The sequence below is a fragment of the Pan paniscus genome, chromosome 7 (genome assembly GCF_029289425.2).
Source record: "Pan paniscus chromosome 7, NHGRI_mPanPan1-v2.0_pri, whole genome shotgun sequence".
In the NCBI taxonomy this organism is placed as follows: domain Eukaryota; kingdom Metazoa; phylum Chordata; class Mammalia; order Primates; family Hominidae; genus Pan; species Pan paniscus.
Genome location: NC_073256.2, coordinates 41,127,654 through 41,145,618, shown reverse-complemented (window position 1 = coordinate 41,145,618; position 17,965 = coordinate 41,127,654). Strand labels below are relative to the sequence as shown.

At 55.8% G+C, this 17,965-nt stretch overlaps 1 protein-coding gene across 5 annotated transcripts in view; it reads left to right on the top strand.

The window, feature by feature from the left end:
- Positions 1–17,935, top strand: part of BIN3 (bridging integrator 3) — a 46,270-nt gene extending 28,335 nt beyond the window's left edge. Inside the window, exons 3-10 of one of the 5 annotated variants that reach the window (XR_008955835.2) lie at positions 3,870–3,910; positions 4,264–4,325; positions 10,293–10,429; positions 10,867–10,907; positions 14,268–14,409; positions 14,582–14,716; positions 15,935–16,091; positions 17,063–17,201. Coding sequence is in view for 4 of the 5 variants with exons in the window: in XM_063606667.1 (XP_063462737.1) it covers positions 3,870–3,910; positions 4,264–4,325; positions 10,293–10,429; positions 10,867–10,907; positions 14,268–14,409; positions 14,582–14,908 (750 nt within the window). In the remaining variant the exon portion in view is untranslated. Of the gene's footprint in view, positions 1–3,869; positions 3,911–4,186; positions 4,326–10,292; positions 10,430–10,866; positions 10,908–14,267; positions 14,410–14,581 lie in introns of all 5 variants that reach the window. The other 4 variants (XM_003823593.5, XM_063606668.1, XM_063606667.1 and 1 more) reach the window with 4 other exon arrangements.
- The last annotated feature ends 30 nt before the right edge of the window (positions 17,936–17,965 follow it).

The following is a 17,965-nucleotide window of genomic DNA, read 5'->3' as shown; positions in this document are numbered from 1 at the left end:
AAGTCCCTCCCGGTACAAGTCCAAGCAGTCCCCAGCCAGGGAGATCAGGTGTTGTCTGACATCCCACACACATCGGCACACTTGGGGGATTGCAAAAGGGAGGAAGGGAGCCAAAGGCTGGGGCCCCGGGGTTCAGCTAACACTCAGCACCCCTCCCAAAGAGCGCCCCCTGTGTGTTCTGGATCTCTAGAGGAGTTTGGTTTGGGCCAAGTAGTGCTTAGTTTTAATTTTCTCTTTCTGGAAATAAATACTTTTAATAAGTAAAGATGCTGCTCAGCTGTCATATCCTGCAAGGTTAGAAGAAAGATGTGGGCCGGGCGCGGTGGCTCATGCCTGTAATCCCAGCACTTTGGGAGGCCAAGGCAGGCAGATCACTTGAGGCCAGGAGTTCAAGACCAGCCCAGGCAACATGGTGACCTCATCTCTACCAAAAAAAAAAAAAAAAAATTCAAAAATTAGCCGGGTATGGTGGCTCACTCCTGTAGTCCCAGCTATACGTGGGAGGCTGAGGCATGAGAATTGTTTGAGCCTGGGAGGCAGAGGTTGCAGTGAGCAGAGATTGTGCCACCGCGCTCCAGTCTGAGCGACAGAGTGAGACTCTGTCTCAAAAAAAAAAAAAAAAAAAAAAAAGAAGAAGAAGGATGTGTCCAGCAGGCTGGGCACAGTGGCTCACGCCTATAATCCCAACACTTTGGGAGGCCGAGGCGGGTGGGATCACCTGAGGTCAGGAGTTCAAGGCCAGCCTGACCAACATGGAGAAACCCTGTCTCTATTAAAAACACAAAAATTAGCCAGGCGCGGTGGCACATGCCTGTAATCCCAGCTACTCGGGAGGCTGAGGCAGGAGAATCGTTTGAACCCGGGAGGTGGAGGTTGCGGTGAGCCGAGATTACGCCATTGCACTGTAGCCTGGGTGACAAGAGCGAAACTCCGTCTCAAAAGAAAAAAAAAAAAGTGTGTCTAGTAAAGGGAGCTAGGGCATTGTCACAACACCCAAGCATGGGACTCCACCCTTAACCAACATCAGGGTTTCCCTGGCTGCCAGTTTTTCCTGTGTGCTTGGGGCAGCTTATAGCCCAGGTTTATAGCCCAGCCTGCAGCCCCAAATTGCTCTGGTCTTCCCAGCACCCCAGTGAGCAGGAGAAAAACACAGAAACTAACATTTAGTGAGGACTGCCATGGGCCAGGCACCTTGCAATCTGCTCTACACGCACTGCCTCTTAATCCTCAAAAGGAACCACTGGGGTAGATGATATCAGCTATTTCCTCGTAAGCCACCTAAAGTTGGCTGGGTGAGGTGGCTTAAACCTGTAATCCCAGCACTTTGGGAGGCCAATGCAAGAGGATCACTTGAGGCCAGGAGTTCAAGACAAGCCTAGGCAACATAGCAAAATCCCGTCTCCACTAAAATTTAAAAAATTAGCCAGGCATAATGGCATATGCCTATAGTCCCAGCTATGCAGGAGGCTGAGACAGAAGTATTGCTTGAGCCTAGAAGGTCAAGGCTGCAGTGAGCCATGATGCCACCATCGCATTCCAGCCTGGGCAACAGAGCAAAACCCTGTCTCAAAAAAAAAAAAATGCTTAGTACTATCAAGTCTCCACAGCTAGTATCAGAGTTCATATCTTACCTGTCTCTGCTCATGCCTCTAAACTGCATTCTTCCAGCCCTGCTGGAAAAAACCAGGCTGACACCAAAGTACAGACTTTCAAGGGCCCTGGCGAGGCTCCTTCACACCAAAGCAAATTTCCCACCTGCAGTTACACCAGAGTCTTTCCGTTCCTTTAGCTAAGACTTTGATTCCTGCAAACTTGCAAATCCCCTGGGACAGGCAACACTTTAAATGCTCATCAAGCATTTGTGCTTTAGTGGGAGTGAATTTTGAATTTTTTTCTTATGAGTAGCTTTTGCTGGATCCTAAGGTAAGTAATGATAAAAATAGTGGGTTCCTGGATGGAGAAAGAGTCTGTTGAAAAGAGGAAGAAAGATTGTAGGATGGGAGGCGGGGGCACCAATGGTGGGTTTTACTTCACAGTTTTGTGGAATGTTCTAGATGCTAGGATCATAAAGTAAGGAAAAGAGCATTTTTTCCTGCTTCTGGATTTTACAGTTGAAATGAGGAAGGGTAAGCTATCTCCATGCAATGAGTCTGTTGTCATGCCCAGAGAGCCAGAGCTAAGCAGACTCTGTGTTCAACTCTCTGTGGCCTCATTCCTGCTGTCCAAAAGGCCCATCATAGTCAGCAAGTAAATTTGTATCTGGCAGTTGTTTATCTCCACCACCAGGGCCCATGTCTGTTTGAATCACCAGGGTATCCCCAGAACCTGGCAGAATGCATCGCACTTAATAGGTGCTCAATACATGTTCGTAGGAATGAATGTTGTTTAAATTTGAAACAAAAAGACCTGAACCAAGACTCTGGATTCTAGCCTTGCATTGCCACCAGAATGTCCTGCATCCTTAGGGAAGTCACTCCTGTCTCTGGGCTTCGGGCTCCTCATTTGTAACATAAATGCTGTTTTGTCATTCCAGGGCTATGTTGAATTAATCTAAATCCAAACGTGGAGTGCTAAGGTTAATGGGCTTTGAACGCTCTCATCAGGTCAGCGTTGATGGAAGACAGTGGTAGGAATAGCGTGGCTTTGACAGTTTCTGCAGATGTGTACTCCCTGACCCTCAGAGCAGAAGTCAGGATCTAGGGCTCTTGGGAACAGGATTCCCAGGGAGCAGCCAGGAAGACTTCTTTCTTGGGTCAAGGCTTTCATTTATCAGCAAATGCCTTCCAGGAGAATGATGGTTACGAACACAGGCTGTGGAGCCAGGCTGCTTGGGTTCCATTCCCACTGTGCTCAACTCTACCCCTCACCAATGGGGTGACCTTGGCCAGGGTACGTAACCTGGTTCCCAGTGACCTGCCTTGGAGATGAGTGTAGAGAACTCCATTCTTGTAAAGCACACAGTGAGGGCTCTGTGAATGTGAGTTAGCGGTTTTGACTTCTCAGAGCACGAAGCCCGAAGCTGGCCCCTGACAGCTGCAGCTCTGGCCAGGGAGAGCAGGCCTCTAGCTTAGTCTCCTTTGCCTCTCGATGTCATTTACTTCCCATTGCATGCCCATAAGAGACCAATCATGAGGCTCCGTTTTACAGATAGTGAAGTCAAGGCACCAGAAGAAAGTACTAGACTTCTTAACTTCATCTTCCGCAACAAGTGCAGCCCCGGGTTCAGGACTCACCCATTTGGTTTCAGTGTTGCTGGCTCTCAAGAGAGTTGATATCCGGTCGGGAATGGAGAGAGCCTGACCTGAGTCAGTAATCACAGTGTCTGTGTTTGATGCATCCCAATCACAAAGCACAGGTGCACAATTGTTCCTGACCCACCCTGAGCCCAGCAGGGGCAGGTGGCCCTGAGTGGAGGGCAGGGTAGGAGGGGAGGTGCCCTGCATGGACCTGGAAACTAGGAAAAGGCAGAGACAGACCCCCAATTCCAGACCCGCCCTCTCCTCTGCACTCTGCTGCCTCCCTGGATGGGGTCCAGTCACGTTCTGAGCACCCTGACTGCCTCCAGCCTGGGGTGAGGAGGGCATGCAGCGAGTGCCTTGCTCCCAGCTGGGAAGAGCAGAGCCACAGTCCGCTGGCACCTGCCTGGCTGGACCCTCTGGGAGGGGAGCCTTCCTCCGTAAATCAAACACTTAATTAACTTGGGAACACAGGAATACCGTGTCAGGAGCGATCTGTCGGTGCTTGTGTGAACTGGACCGTGTTGTTTTCTGCGGACTGGGGCAGGGTGTGGAGAGAGTTTCAGGAGGCTGGGAGGTTTTTTCCACCGTGTTGTCATTTCTCCGATAATTGAGTTATCTCTCTCGTTGCAGGTGGAGAGAGACTTTGAAAGGGAGTATGGAAAACTTCAGCAGTGAGTGTCAACCCCAGAAAGATGAGGTGGGAGGCAGGGAGGGACAAGGGCCCCCTGCCAGGTCTCACCTGTCTGCCCCGTGCCCTTCCCTGGCCTGCCCCTCTGCACCGTGAGCACCCTGGAAGCTGAGGGCAGCTCAGGTCACCAGGCTGCTGGAACTGTTCCCCGGCAATGGCCATGTGAGAGTCATTCACTCATAGCCTTTGGGTGTAGTGGCACTTCAGTCAGCGGGAAAAGTCCCCATGGAGAAGATCCCTTTCTCCTCCTCCCTGGCAGGCCCTCCAGAGCACCTGGGCTTCGCTCAGGTAGGGGGAAGGAAGGGGACCCCAAGCAGCCCGTCCCCTGCCTTGCAGGCTGGAAGAGCAGACCCGGAGGCTGCAGAAAGACATGAAGAAGAGCACCGACGCCGACCTGGGTAGGTGACTTTCCACCCGCACCACTGGCTTGAGCAGGTGGGGCAGAGGTGGGCACCCTCCTCTCTCAGCCCCCCAAGGGCTCTGAAGTTGCTGCGCTCAGAGGACGTGTACCGAGTGTCCTGAGAAGCAGCCTGAGGACAGTTACTCCTCACCAGTCAGATCCCACTTTGCACAGAGCTCGCACTGCCCCACTCTGGATGTGGGTGCTGGGGCAAGGCTCTCCTGGGACTCCAGTCAGGGCAGTACTGCAGCTGGTAGAAGCTTCTGGTAGCAGATGCCTCCATTGCCTCAGAATCCTGGCCACCGGCTCAGGCTGTCCAGAGGGAAAGGGAAGCACATTCCTTCCCGCAGAAACGAGACTCCCTGGCCTGCTGGGACGGGCGCTCTGGTGGCAACAAGAATGGAAGCTGTCATGTGTTTAAACAGGAGGTTGGGTTAAAGTGTAAGGCCAGAAATATCCCAGATAATTCTATCATGACAAAGGGCACTGGGAGGTCCTTGGGAAGTGGGGGCCAGCAGGTGCTGGGAAACAGCCAGGACCCTTGGGGAGGTTTCTTGGCTGGAGAGCTCTTGTTTGAAACAAGGAGGAACCAGGCCTGGGAGCCTAGAGACACAAGCAGGTCGGGAATAAGGGAGTGTCCAGAGCCCTTGCTGCAGGCCATGTCCCAGGAAGGAGGCAACGAGCAACCGGGTGAGATGGAGACCATTCCTTGAGGTTCTTTCTCCAAGGCCTTGACTTTCCCACCCCGGAGCAGCAAGCACTTGACCAAAGGTTGATCAATAGCTTCAGCACTCCCTGCGCAGCTCTGGACAACTGACTTAGCTCTACCTCAGTTCCGTCACCCGAGAAGCACAGGTAATGCCAATCCGAGTGGCACAGGCTGTTGCTGAAGATGAAGTTGGATGAGCAACGTAAAGCACTGAGAACAGGGCCTGGCACGGGTCAGCTCTCGGGGTGTCCGCTCCTGTCATCACCGTCGTCATGGTCGGCAGCAAGCCTCCCTGACTGGGTGGACTCCTGCAGCTCCTTCCCTGGGTCCAGTGGGGAAGCCGTGTCCATATACCACACTGGGACGAGGACCTGAAAGAGACTTGGGTATGGCCAGGACTGCCCACTTCCTCTCACTCAGCAGATACTGACCGAGAACCCACGTGCACCAGGCACTCAGCACTAGAGACTCAACAGCAAGACAAGATGGGAGCTTACGTTCTAGGAGGAAGACCTGCAAGAGGTCCACAAGCGGATCGGTATATAATGACACGTCGTGGCGTGCAGGGTCAATAAAAATAAGGAGGTGGAGAGTGACAGGGTCAAGGGAGGCCTTCCTGGGGACGTGATCCCTGGGCAGAGTCCTGAAGGAATGAATAACCCACACAAATAGAGCCAAGGGAAGAGGGCCTGAAACACAGTGGACAGCAAGCGCAGAGGCTCTAAGGTGGTGCATGCTGACCAGAGATGCAGGAGAGGCAGCAGGAGGGTGGAGAAGCCATCCTCAGTCCCCTCGGCCACTCCAGCTGCTGAATAATGCCGTGTTATGGCTGTGAAGAAATTTCACCTCCCTGAGCTTTTCTGACCTTGAGATTGGCGGGGCACATGACACACCCATTTTATAAATGGGCGTGTCCATTTGATAAAGGAGGAAGAGTTCAGCTCCTCTTCTCCAAGTCCAGGGCCTTGTCTCCACAGCGAAGCCTGCCCATGCCCCACTCATTCCTTTGCCCACCCCCGCGCCCACCACCAAACTAGAAGGTGACTGAAACAGCCCCCACTCCGGAACCGTGGCCCATCCACTCTTTGCTTGGCTGTCTGTGAGCCTAGTGCAAATGGGGCGGCCTCACTGTCTCCTGACACCATTCAAAGGGCCACAGGGCAGTGGGCACCTAAGGGTGGGACTTGAGGACCAGCATGCTCCTACTTGGTACTGCAGTTAAGAGGAAAACGCTTGAAATGTCCCTAATAGAGGCAGTGCTTTGAATTTGTTCCCATTTTATGCCAGCTCCTAAGCCTCAGCCAGTTACTGATGTGTAAACACACCTTTCCTACAAAGCACTGATCACAAAAGGAAAGCATTCCTTCCCTGGGAGCCGCCGTGACCACCACCACCACCATCACCACCACCACCATGCCCGGGTGAGCGCTGACTGCCTGTGCAGGGACTGTGGCCGTCTTGGTCTGTGCCATGAATTTTCATGCCAGTGCTAATTCCTGGGCCGTGGGCTGGTCTGAACATGCACCTTGCTCCTGGCCTCTAGCGTTGCCAAACTATGTGTGTCACAAGCCAAGGACTGGATTTGGGAGTTTGTCTGCAGTTGTTTGTTTTGTAGTTATTTCAGGTCTGAGTTACTTGGGTCGCATTTTTCTTGATCGGTCCCCACTGCCTTTCCAGTTCGGGAGCTGCTGTGAGCCATTGCTTCCTTTCCTTCCTGCTTCTGCAGACAGCTGCATTGTCAGAGCATAAATGAAGCCAGGGTGTGCTGTGTTCACAGTGGCTTGCTACGGAACCAAGGAGGGCATCAGGGGTCTGTGACGCACCGTCCGTGGCTGTGGAAAGCTTAGTTTTCCAGCAGAGAAACCAGAGTTGGATGGGTTACTGCAGAAGCCTAACACTACTGTCCTCAGTCAGGAATGGATGTGGGCAGAGACAGTGCCTCTGAAGAGCGGTGGTGGTGGTCATGGGGCCGAGGCGAGCCTGACAGCCACATCAGTCTCACGTACGGGGCATCAGCGTTGTAGGCGGGCTTGCTGTGCCGTGGGCCGCTGGGCCCCACCTCCAGCCTCCAACTAACTCATGAGCTGGGCGAGACCTGAAAATGTGTGTCCCTGGAGTTCCCAGGTGATGCTGAGGCCCACACTGTGAGCACCACTGATCTGGACAGTTGAGGGGAATGGAGGGATGCTTTTCCTGAGCGTGGAATCTCCTGCGCTCCCCCAGCAAGGTGGAAAATCCCCAGTTATTCTAAAAAAGATGACCTTTCTTTCAGAAACTCATACTACTTTCAGAGTGCTCTGGTGAATCTTTGAATCTTACATTCCAGAGGCCGCATCAGGACTCCAGAGACCCGGGTGGGGTCCAAGACCCTCACTTTCTCTAAGGTTCAAAGATCACCAGCCTCCTGGTGTGGGCCAGGCTGACTGTGCCCCTCTCCCAGTCCCTGCAGGGAACAATGAGGGGTATGGGCTGGGGCAGGGACCACAGGTCCAGAGGGGCATGAAGACCTGCTGTTTATTTTTGTTGAGGGGGAACGGAGTCGCACTATGTCATCCAGGCTGGTCTCGAACTCCTGGGCTCAAGGGATCCTCCTGCTTCAGCTTCCCAAAGCACAGGGATTACAGGCATGAGCCACTACACCCAGCCAAGACCATGGTGTTCTTGGTGTCATCTACCCCAGCTCTGCTCTGCGCACATGAAGCGGGGGCATCACTGGGTGGGGATTCCAGACCCAGTTCTGCCCAGGGCCGGCCACTGAGCCCACTCAGTTCCTTGATTTCCTGACAATGCAAGAGCTTTAGGAAAGAAAGGGGAAAATGCAGCTGGGCTGGGCGCAGTGGCTCACACCCGTAATCCCAGCACTTTGGCAGGCGAAGGCAGGTAGATCACCCGAGGTCAGGAGTTCGAGACCAGCCTGGCCAACATGGTGAAACCCCGTCTCTACTAAAAATACAAAAATTAGGTGGGTGTGATGGCAGGCGCCTGTAATCCCAGCTACTTGAGAGGCTGAGGCAGGAGAATCACTTGAAGCCAGGAGGCGGAGGATGCAGTGAGCCGAGATGATGCCATTGCACTCCATCCAGCCTGGGTGACAAGAGCGAAACTCCGTCTGAAAAAAAAAAAAAAAAGGAAAGTGGGAAGACCGTCTCCTCGCTCCTCTGGCTTTTTGGGTTGTTTTCCTCAGATATTTTTTTAAGAAATAGCAGAAGATGTTTTTCAGAAACATTTCCAGCTTTATCCAGAATTTTATTATCTTTTTATTATGCTGTATGTGATCATTTCATAATCAAATCAAGTTATACGTAACGTTTGTTCCTAAATCTACAGAGTCACTCCACAGAATTTAAGAGGTGTTTTTCCCTCCGTTGCTTCAACATTTCTGGAAAGTTTACATTTCCAGCCTTCTCCCACAGTTTGCCCTTTTGCTGGTTGACTGTAGCACTCTCCCAGATTCCAGAAAAACCCCAGGAGGGTGCTCCGGGCTGGCTAGTCCGCTCAGCGCTGCTTTGCTGACTGGTGAAGGGGCCTGGCGGAGGCAGACCCTTCCCCGGGGAGCGCAGGGTCAGGGTTCAGGTTCATGCCATGGAGTGCTAGGCAAGGCCACATCTGTGATTAACTGGGAGGCAGACCTTATGTCATGGGTCCTAAGACACTTTTTCCACAGTTAACATCTCTGAAATCAAAGTACTGAAAGCGTAGCCTGGTTTGATTGACAACAATTTTTTCTCCCTTAGTAGTTTATACAATAAGTGACTTATAATGAAGAGCATCTTAAATTCAGTAACATGCATATGGTAAGAAATGCATTCGCAATGTGTCTTCTCTCCTGAGACCTGCCCCAGATGCACTCTGACACTGGTACAGACGGCATCAGGCCAGCATGACCCTTCTCCAGGGCCACTTCCTGCCCCTCCAGAATTTTGTTTCTAGAATCTAGAAATAATGGAGGCCTGAAAACATGTTCAGGACCAAGAGCTCCAAAGCTGCCAGCAGGTCTCCAGCCCGCCTCTGAGCCGCCTGTGACTCCCAGGCTTCCCATCTGCCCAGCAGGGAATGTCAACACAGGAGGGAGGAGCACAGAGGGGTGGGCGGCACATTCGTGGGGATCCGGTACCAGGGTGCCTTGAAAAACGTCAGTGGATGCCTGATGGACAGAGCCTGATGGACCTGTCCACCGGCTTCCTCTAGGCCAGATCAGAAGGAGAGCAGTGAACAGGGAAGCAGCTGCCCAGGGTCAAGGGTCAGGGCCCGGCTGGCGCACTCAGCCGTTTGACCTTGGAGGCATTACAAACCCTTTTGCGCCTAATCTGCCTCCTCTCTAAAATGGAACCAAACTACATTTCCGCTAGACATCCCCTGGGTTGTTTGAGCCCTAAATGAGAGTGCATGGGAACCTTGGCAGAACCCCAAGATGGGGACCTGCTGGCAGCTTTGGAGCTCTTTGTCCCGTACAAGTCCCCAGGTTTCCATTATTTACAAACAAAATTCTGGGGGAGCAGGAACAGACCCTGGAGGAGGGCCCTGCTGTCCCAGTCCCGCCTGTACCAGCTGCAGAGTGTGTCTGGGCGAGTCTTGGGGGAAAACACATTTTCCAGTGTATCTCTTCCTACTGGATATTGAGGAAACCAGGGGTTGGCAGGCTACAGCTGCTGGCCTAATCTGACCTAGTTTTGTCAATAAAGTTTTATTGAAACAGCCACATCCATTTTTTTATGTGTTGTCGCTGGCAGTTTTCACAGCACAAGGCAGAGTTGAGAAGTTGCAACAGAAATTGTATGGCCCACGAAGCCTGAAATATTTACTGTTGGGCCTTTTGTAGTAACAGCATGTGTAAACTGGAGTACTGTTATTCTTGTCCATCCAGGAGTCCCAAACCAAGCATCACGTCCAAACCACTTGGAGAGTGGTTTTTAAATGCATATTCTTGGGTACCAGGTTTACTGAATTAGAATCTTTGGAGCCAGAAACATATTTTATAGCCTCCCACCCAGATGGTCCTTTTCTAACCCAGGGTTTGGAGAACAGGTAAAGCGGCTCAAAAGAATTGTCTGGAGCAGTGTTAGGGTCAGGAATGAACATTAAACCATGGGGATCAGCAGCTTGTGGTTGTGTGGCACTTCGCCGTTCTTGACGGCCGTGGCTGTGGGAAGAGGTCTTCAGGGTGCAGGCCCCTGGCATAGGAGGACGGGGTCCTGGAGAGAAGGCCGTGAAACCTGCCCCTTCATAGAAGGTTCACCGAGCTTTGGCTTCCCACAGCCATGTCAAAATCTGCCGTGAAGATATCCTTGGACTTACTCTCCAATCCCCTCTGTGAGCAAGACCAGGACCTTCTGAACATGGTGACGGCCCTGGACACGGCCATGAAGCGGATGGATGCCTTCAATCAGGAAAAGGTGACTAGGTCTTGGTGTGGGGTGGGCAAGCATGACTTCTGCCCCGTCTGGGCCTCTGGGTGGACTGTGCGGGGAGGCCCGAGTGGGCTCCCTCTGCTCTCAGGGCTCTAAGCCCTCTGGCCTCGTGTGCTGCAAGGTGCTGCAAGCCCACAGGGCTCTTTCCAGACTGTTCTGCCTTGGCTCTACCTGCTTCCTGAGGCTCCACGAGCTCATGTTACTTACTGTGAGGGTTGCCGGCGGCAGTCCTGTTCACCCCAGCCCCTGAGCCTTCTGTGGCCAGCCACCCGGCCTCCACCCTGAGCAAGGCCAGGCCCAGGACAAGGACAGCACCCTGTGGCCCTTTAGACTTCCTAGCCCTGTGGTAGTTAGGGGCCCTGCCTTGCGTGTCGCCCTCCCCTCCCCACCAGTTTTAATGTCTTTGGGTTTTTCTTTGACAGGTGAACCAGATCCAGAAGACTGTGATCGAGCCCTTAAAAAAGTGAGTAAATGTCACCTGGGGGCCTCGGGGCACTTATGGGAGAGGCAGGTCAGCGGCCACTTGGGGACTGAAGAGGATTTCTAGCTGCCTGTCCCCAGATTCCCATGGGGCCTGACGGGAAACTCAGTGGGGACGTCAGCTCTGTGACCTGTGGCCTAAGCGTCCATGCTCCTGGGGGCTCCAGAGTACCCACATGGCCCAGGCGAGCTCAGGGTACCCCTGCCACCACCCCCTTCCCACCCCACCCAGCAACCGCCGCTGTTGTGGTGGTCATTTGACCGCTTCCTCCTGATTGAGAGCCACTGGGGCCAGGGCTTGCTGAATGGAGCTAGCAGAGATCTTGGCCATCCCTCAGCGGACATGAGCAAGGCCTTTCATCTTGCCCCGCCGGATTGGGAGAGCAGCTGCCTGCAGCACTCGGCTTTGGAAACGTGGGGGTGGCCGCACACAGGGAGGGGCGTGGCAGCGGGGTCTGGCCCGGGAAGGTCCCCTAGCTTGTGACCTGTTGGGGTCAGGAATGCTTCTGTGAGACTCATCTTCTGTTGGGCAGGCCCTGGTCAGTGATCAGACAGGCCTATTCCCTCGGTCCCCAGGGCGGGGAACAGGCAGAGCCATGCCTTAAAGCCCCGAATCACTTCATCTTCCCTGGCCTCTCTCGAGCAGGCTGTGACCTAGAAAGCTCCTGTTCGCCCAGCTGCACTTCCTTGCCTCTTCTGCGGTGGTCCCAGGCAGTGCCTTGCCAGGGCCGGGTAATGAGGCTCTGCCTAATTATCACTGGCCTGGCCCAGGGCCCACACGGCAATGAGAGGATCAGTTTTTGATCCTGCAGCCCCTGGTGTTTCGGATTGCTGAGCTGTTCGTTGACTGTGCAGGCCTGAAGTATGGGATTAGGAAAAGGCCCGCCTGACCCTAGCAAGCTCTTGTTTCTAAGCCAGGACCGTGGAGGCTCAGCGAAGGCAGGGAGGGAAGGGACTGTGCCTCCGGCTCTGGCCCTGGCCCCCCAGCCTCCCCAGAGTGGGCATCCACCACCCCCTGCCTGCTGGGGACAGTGCAGCCCCATGCCACAGGGTTGCATAGGGAGCTGGGGTGCAGAAAGAGCTCCGTGGCTGTGGGTTTTGGTCCTGGGCTTCGGGACAGACTGTTCAGGGCTGGTTGGGAAGGACACAGACTGAGCAGACCCTGCCCACAGATGGCTTTTCTGTGCCAGGGCCACAGGGGTCCCAGAGACGGACACAGAGGCTGCCACAGGCACCCATGGCTGGTAGAATGAGGCAGGGACTCAGAGAACTGGGGAACTGACTCCCACCTCAGTTTCAGTATCAGCAAGGCGCCCTTGAAATCTGATCCCTGGCTTCTGAAGCCCAAATGGAGAGAAACCCCGGCCACTTCCCACCACCCTGGTGGCCCACCACCTGCCAGGAAGGTGGGGGCGTGGCAGAGGGGGCGCACATCTCCGCAGCGGATCCGCTGACCTCTGCATGAGCCCTCAGGCCTGCCTGGCTGGCTTCTCCCTGCATCCCCACAGCTGACATACGATCTCCCCCAACCACATAAAACCGCGCAGCCTACAGCCTCCTCCCATTGGCTTCCTCTTGCCAGAAGAGAAGCTCCCAGGGACCCCAGCACCGGAAACAGGAAACTCCAGCTTTCCTGTCCTCTGATGAAGATCACGGCCACATGGCCACCCCACCGCCCCCAGCCTCCCTGCAGGGGCTCGGCCTCTAATCCCCAGTCTCTGGGCCGCATTCACATGTCGGATGGGGATGCTTTCAATTTCCCTTTCCTGGTGGGTGGAAGCTCCCGGCTGCGTGGGCACAGACCAAGGCATGGCAGGCATTCCCCACCAGTGCTGGCTGCGCCCAGCCCACCTCCCAGCCGGCCTCGCTCACCTTCCCTCTCCTTCTCCTCTTCGCCCCTCCCATCCCCAGGGGAGTGAGTTTGATATTGAGCCTTAGGACAGACAGGAATTGGGCAGTGATCATGGGTAATGCTTTGATCACTGGCCTGGGCCCAGCCCAGCCCCCTTCTTTGAGGATAAATGTAAAACAGACTTCAGGAGCTTACAGTTTAGTGGAAAGCCACAGCGTGTTCTCAGGTCAGCGGCCAGGTGTGGCAGCTGCCAGCGTGGTGCAGGACCATGGAGCGGGGCATGCTCGGTTGGCTGTCTGACCTGCCCCCACCAGGCCTCGGAGGCTGTTTCCTCACATGTGGAAAGAGAGAGCCAAACTGACTTCTCATAATGGGACAGTCAGCACCTAGGAGTGGGAGAGGAGGTTTTGGTGGGCTGAGGTGGGCAGGGAGAGAGGAGGGGTGAAGTGCGCTGGAACAGCAGAGTGGAGCCTGGGTCCTGGCTTCACGCCTGGGGACAGGCTCCCCCAATGTGGTTGGGTAGAGTCAGCAGGGCCTCTATGGGGTCCCAGGGACATATCTGGGAGGGGCTGGCACAGGCGCCCAGCCTGTGCATGTCTCCACCTCCCCTGCCAGCAGCCTGAGCCCTGACCTGAGATCCCACACAGCACCATGGCACGTCCACTGTCCACCCCGGGGCTTTGGCAAAGTCTGTTCTGTTGCTAAGAAGTAGAAAACGGGGAGATGGGGCCTCAAAGGGTCAGTGACCAGGGCAGATGTGACAGAGTCCTGGTCCACTACTCTTCAGCCACCTTGGCACAAGCTGCGCCCTGCCCTGACTGATGTGAGTTCCCACTGAATGTAGAAAGGTGTGACACCTTTTTACAGTTTCCCTCCTTTTTAAAAGTGAGGTGGCCAGATGACTTCAAGGCACCCTCCCCACCATCCCCTAGTCCGTTGTGTGATAAAGCTCACAGGAGGTGGGGGTCAGGGCACCCTTCATTCCTGGGCCACCCTGTGCCACCCAGCTCCCTGGACCTGGCCCACAACCCCACCTCCTCTCATCTGCCCTCACCCCATGACATTGTCCACGTTCGCACAAGCTCCAGGGGACAAGGCCTCATCTGTCTTGTTCACGGTGAACTCCCCAAGACCTACAGCAGGGTCTGGCGCTTGGTAGGTGCTCAGGGCACATTTTTGGACAAGTGAGTGCTGGCCAGGACGCCCCTCCAAGAGCGGACCCATCTCCAGCCAGGCCACCCCTCCAAGAGCAGACCCATCTCCAGCCAGGCCACCCCTTCAAGAGCAGACCCATCTCCAGCCAGGCCACCCCTCCAAGAGCAGACCCATCTCCAGCCAGGCCACCCCTTCAAGAACGGGCCCATCTCCAGCCAGGCCACCCCTTCAAGAACGGGCCCATCTCCAGCCAGGCCACCCCTCCAAGAGCAGACCCATCTCCAGCCAGGCCACCCCTTCAAGAACGGGCCCATCTCCAGCCAGCTTGTCCCACAGGTTCGGCAGTGTCTTCCCGAGCCTCAACATGGCGGTGAAGAGGCGGGAACAGGCCTTGCAGGACTACAGGAGGCTGCAGGCCAAGGTGGAGAAGTATGAGGAAAAGGAGAAGACGGGGCCAGTGCTGGCCAAGCTCCACCAGGTACCAGGGGAGACAGGCGGGCAGGGGCTAGACAGGTGGGCCATCGTGGTCACCTGTGGTAAGTCCCTCCCCTCACCTGGGGGCACCAAGACACCAGACGTCCCCACCCCACCCATCCCGTATCCGGCACCCAGCAGTGAGAGAGTTTCGACACCCAGGTCTTGTTCCCTAGGCACGAGAGGAGCTGCGGCCTGTACGGGAGGACTTTGAAGCCAAGAACAGGCAGCTGCTGGAGGAGATGCCGCGCTTCTACGGCAGCCGCCTCGACTACTTCCAGCCCAGCTTTGAGTCCCTCATCCGAGCTCAGGTGAGGCCGCCAGGTGCTCTTCCCCTGGGCTTGCTATACACAGCTCATGCCACTCCCTGTCACCCACACTGGAAGGGTGGCTTAGCCATTCTCCGTAAAGACAGGGCACCCACCCCAGGCAAAGCCCTGAAGGAATTCATTCCATTACCAGAGTCCCAGGCTCAGCGACTTGGGGACCCTGTCTGCTGTTAGAGCCCTCACGTTGCTCTCTGGTAAATCCCAGACCAGGAATGGCCGAGGTTCCCCTTTTGCCCAGCAGTTCCCCCATGGATCTCTCTACATTTCACCATAAGTAGCTCCTCTGCCCCGCACCCTCAAGTGGGCAGTTTCTTGGCCCAGGGTGGTGCCGAGAAGAAAGGGATCTGGAGAATGGAGGCCTTTTCTGAGGACTCAGCTCCCCTCCCCTGCCTACTGTGAGCCAGTCTTTTTAGCAGGAAACGGCGGGAGTCCTGCCTTGGAACCACTAAGGAAGGGGGCTCCAGAGCCCTGGGGAGAGCCACAGTCAGGGCTGCTCCTAGGGCCCTGGGGTGGAAAGGCAGGCCTGGAGGCATGGGGGCGCCACTGGGGGTCAGACACGGGCCAGGCCCCAGCGTCTCCTTCCACTCGGGGACGGGAGGACACGGAGTGGCATGCTCCTCACCCTCCTCCATCTTCAAGCCTTTAGGAAGGATTGTTCCCCCCAACTGGCAAAATAGAAAAGGGTGGGCACCCATGCCAGAAGCGGGTCCCTTCCACACAGGACCCTGCTGATGGCTTGCGCTCAGCAACAGCCTTAGTACCCCAACACCCGTGGCACCCTGCCAGGTCCCTGTGGCTCTGCCCCTCCTGGCCCGGGTGGTCTGAGCGTGGCTGGGCGTCTGGCGCCCTCCAGTGGCCATTTCCTGCAGGCCCGTAGTCGCAGCCGTGAAGTCTGGCCAGTGCACACCCACCCTGCCGGGCCAAAGTCAGGGTGGCCACCTGCCCCAGTCAGGACACCTGAGCAGGGTTCATGCCGGGGCGGGGCCTTGTCAGTGACCCACGTACTTGGTCCTGTGCCATCTTTAGGGGGCAGTGAGACCTAGAGCCTCCTGCAGGAGGAGGTGGGGACTTCTCCTGACACTTGCTCCTGCAGCGAGGGCTCCCTCCAGCCGCCCCATTGGGTTCACGGGAGACCTGGGCCTGCCTCTTCCTCACTGTCACCTGGGTGCTGCCCTGCACCCTCCCTCCTGTTGCTCACAGGAGGAAGCCACAGGGTGCCAGGCTCCCGCATGTCCAGGTTGGAGCAGATGGGAGGCCAGGGATGCCCTTTAACCAGGCAGCATTGCTGGGGGCTGTTGACTGCCTCTTGGGCCCCAGCCTCCCCCTCGCCCGCCCGGCTGCCATTAGTCATGGAGAAGTGAGTATTCCCAGTGACTCAGCACACAGTGGCTTGGGCAGGGAGTGGGGGCAGGGTGGGCCGCCCCCAACCCAGAGGTGACAGCAGTGTGTTGAGACCAGCTCACTTTAGCACCCCCTCGGCCGGCGGAAATCTCGCCTCAGGAGTATCAGCCGTGGGTCCCCGCCCCACCTGGCATTTCCCACAAGGTCCCCTTAGTGTCTAGAGCTCCTCCTCATGTCTAGAGTGAAACGTGGAAGCTTTCAGGAAACTGCATGTTTTCATTGGGTCATGAGGTAGAAACTGAGGCAGAAGTGGCCCCTATTGTCTGTGGAAAAGCCCCTGGTCCTCAGCCATCTGGGAGAATTGACGGGCTTCCCCATTCCTCCACCTGCCCCACCCTCAACCCTGTGTCTCCTCCCATACCATTTCTGGTGCCTCCCTAGAGGGACCCTGGCAGTGAACCTGGCCTCTGAGCTGTCCCCCTGGCCACGCAGCTTGGGCCATGAGCAAGGGTGGGATGCAAGTTGGGAGGGAACAGAAGGCTAGACGGGCATCCCCTTTCTTGCCTGTGCCTCTAAAGCTGGCTTAGGGCTTTGGGAGCCACCAGCCTACCATGCTGTCTTTCTGCCATGGACAAAAGCCTTGGGTTCTCCCCTAGCTTACAAAAAGCAGTAAAACTCCAGTCATGGTGCCCATCATTCCACAGTCGCCCTAGGAGGCCCATGCCTTCCTGCACCTGCTGCTGGGGGAACCAGGAGCCCAAAGCAGGGGCGCCTCCACCTCCAGCCACTGAGGCCCTGTTGCTCCCCGGCTCCTTTTGGTTCAGTCTCAGCTAGAGCCCTTCCGTGCCCTGCATATCCCCAAAGGCACGCTGCTGCACAGCTCCAGATGGGTAAGGGCAGGGGGTAGCAGAGAAGTGTGAGCCTCTGGCCCCCTGAAGCACACGGTTCCCTGGAGCCAGCACGTGCCAACCCCGTCGCCTCCCCCAGGTTGTGTACTACTCGGAAATGCACAAGATCTTTGGAGACCTGTCCCATCAGCTTGACCAGCCAGGCCACTCCGATGAGCAGCGGGAGCGGGAGAACGAGGCCAAACTCAGTGAGCTCCGGGCCCTCTCCATTGTGGCCGATGACTGAATCCCCGTCACTCTTGGAGGACTCCTGTGACGTGGTCAGCCTCATTCATCCTTGCCCTTCTCAGGGCTAGCTGCTCCTCTCACAGGCTGGGGACAGAGGTGGCCCTGGTTCACTTGCCGGCCCTTTGCAATGAATGACTCTTCCTGAGCCTGGCACCAGGAGCCCTAGGCAGGCCGCCGTCTCCCCACTCACAGCCCCAGCAGGTAAGCAGTGTAGACAAACCCTTGGGGCTTTTTTATTTGGAGAACCGTCCAGCATGCATCCTGGCCCACGGCCTGAGCAAGCTGCAGCCCTTCTGAGGCCATGGGCTTCGTTGGCTAAGTTGGGGGTCTTAGCCTTGCACGCGTTGTGGGCATCAAATCTACCTCCAAAAGACCCATCCTGGGGAGCCCTCTGGCCCCTCGTTGCCTTTTCACTTCAAAACCTCTTTTTTCTGGGAGAGGCCCTGAACCCTGTGCGGGAGAGCTGGTCCTCCAGCCCTGGCAGGCCCTCAGCCAGCTTCCCAGCAAGACAAAAGCCACCCTTGTGGCTTTGGGACCTAAGTGGTTGGGGTTCCCGAGGTCTCTGAGAACTGGTACCTCGGGAACGCAAGCTGTCAGTGGAGCTGTCCCACCACACAGAATGTCCCACAAGAATTCACAGGTCTCAAAGCAGGAACAGTGGGTTTGTGTCTCACCTGAGTATCTGGAATTTTATTTTTTCAAGTAAAATTTTCAATGAAACGTCCACATAGTATTGTGCTATAACTTAGGCGAG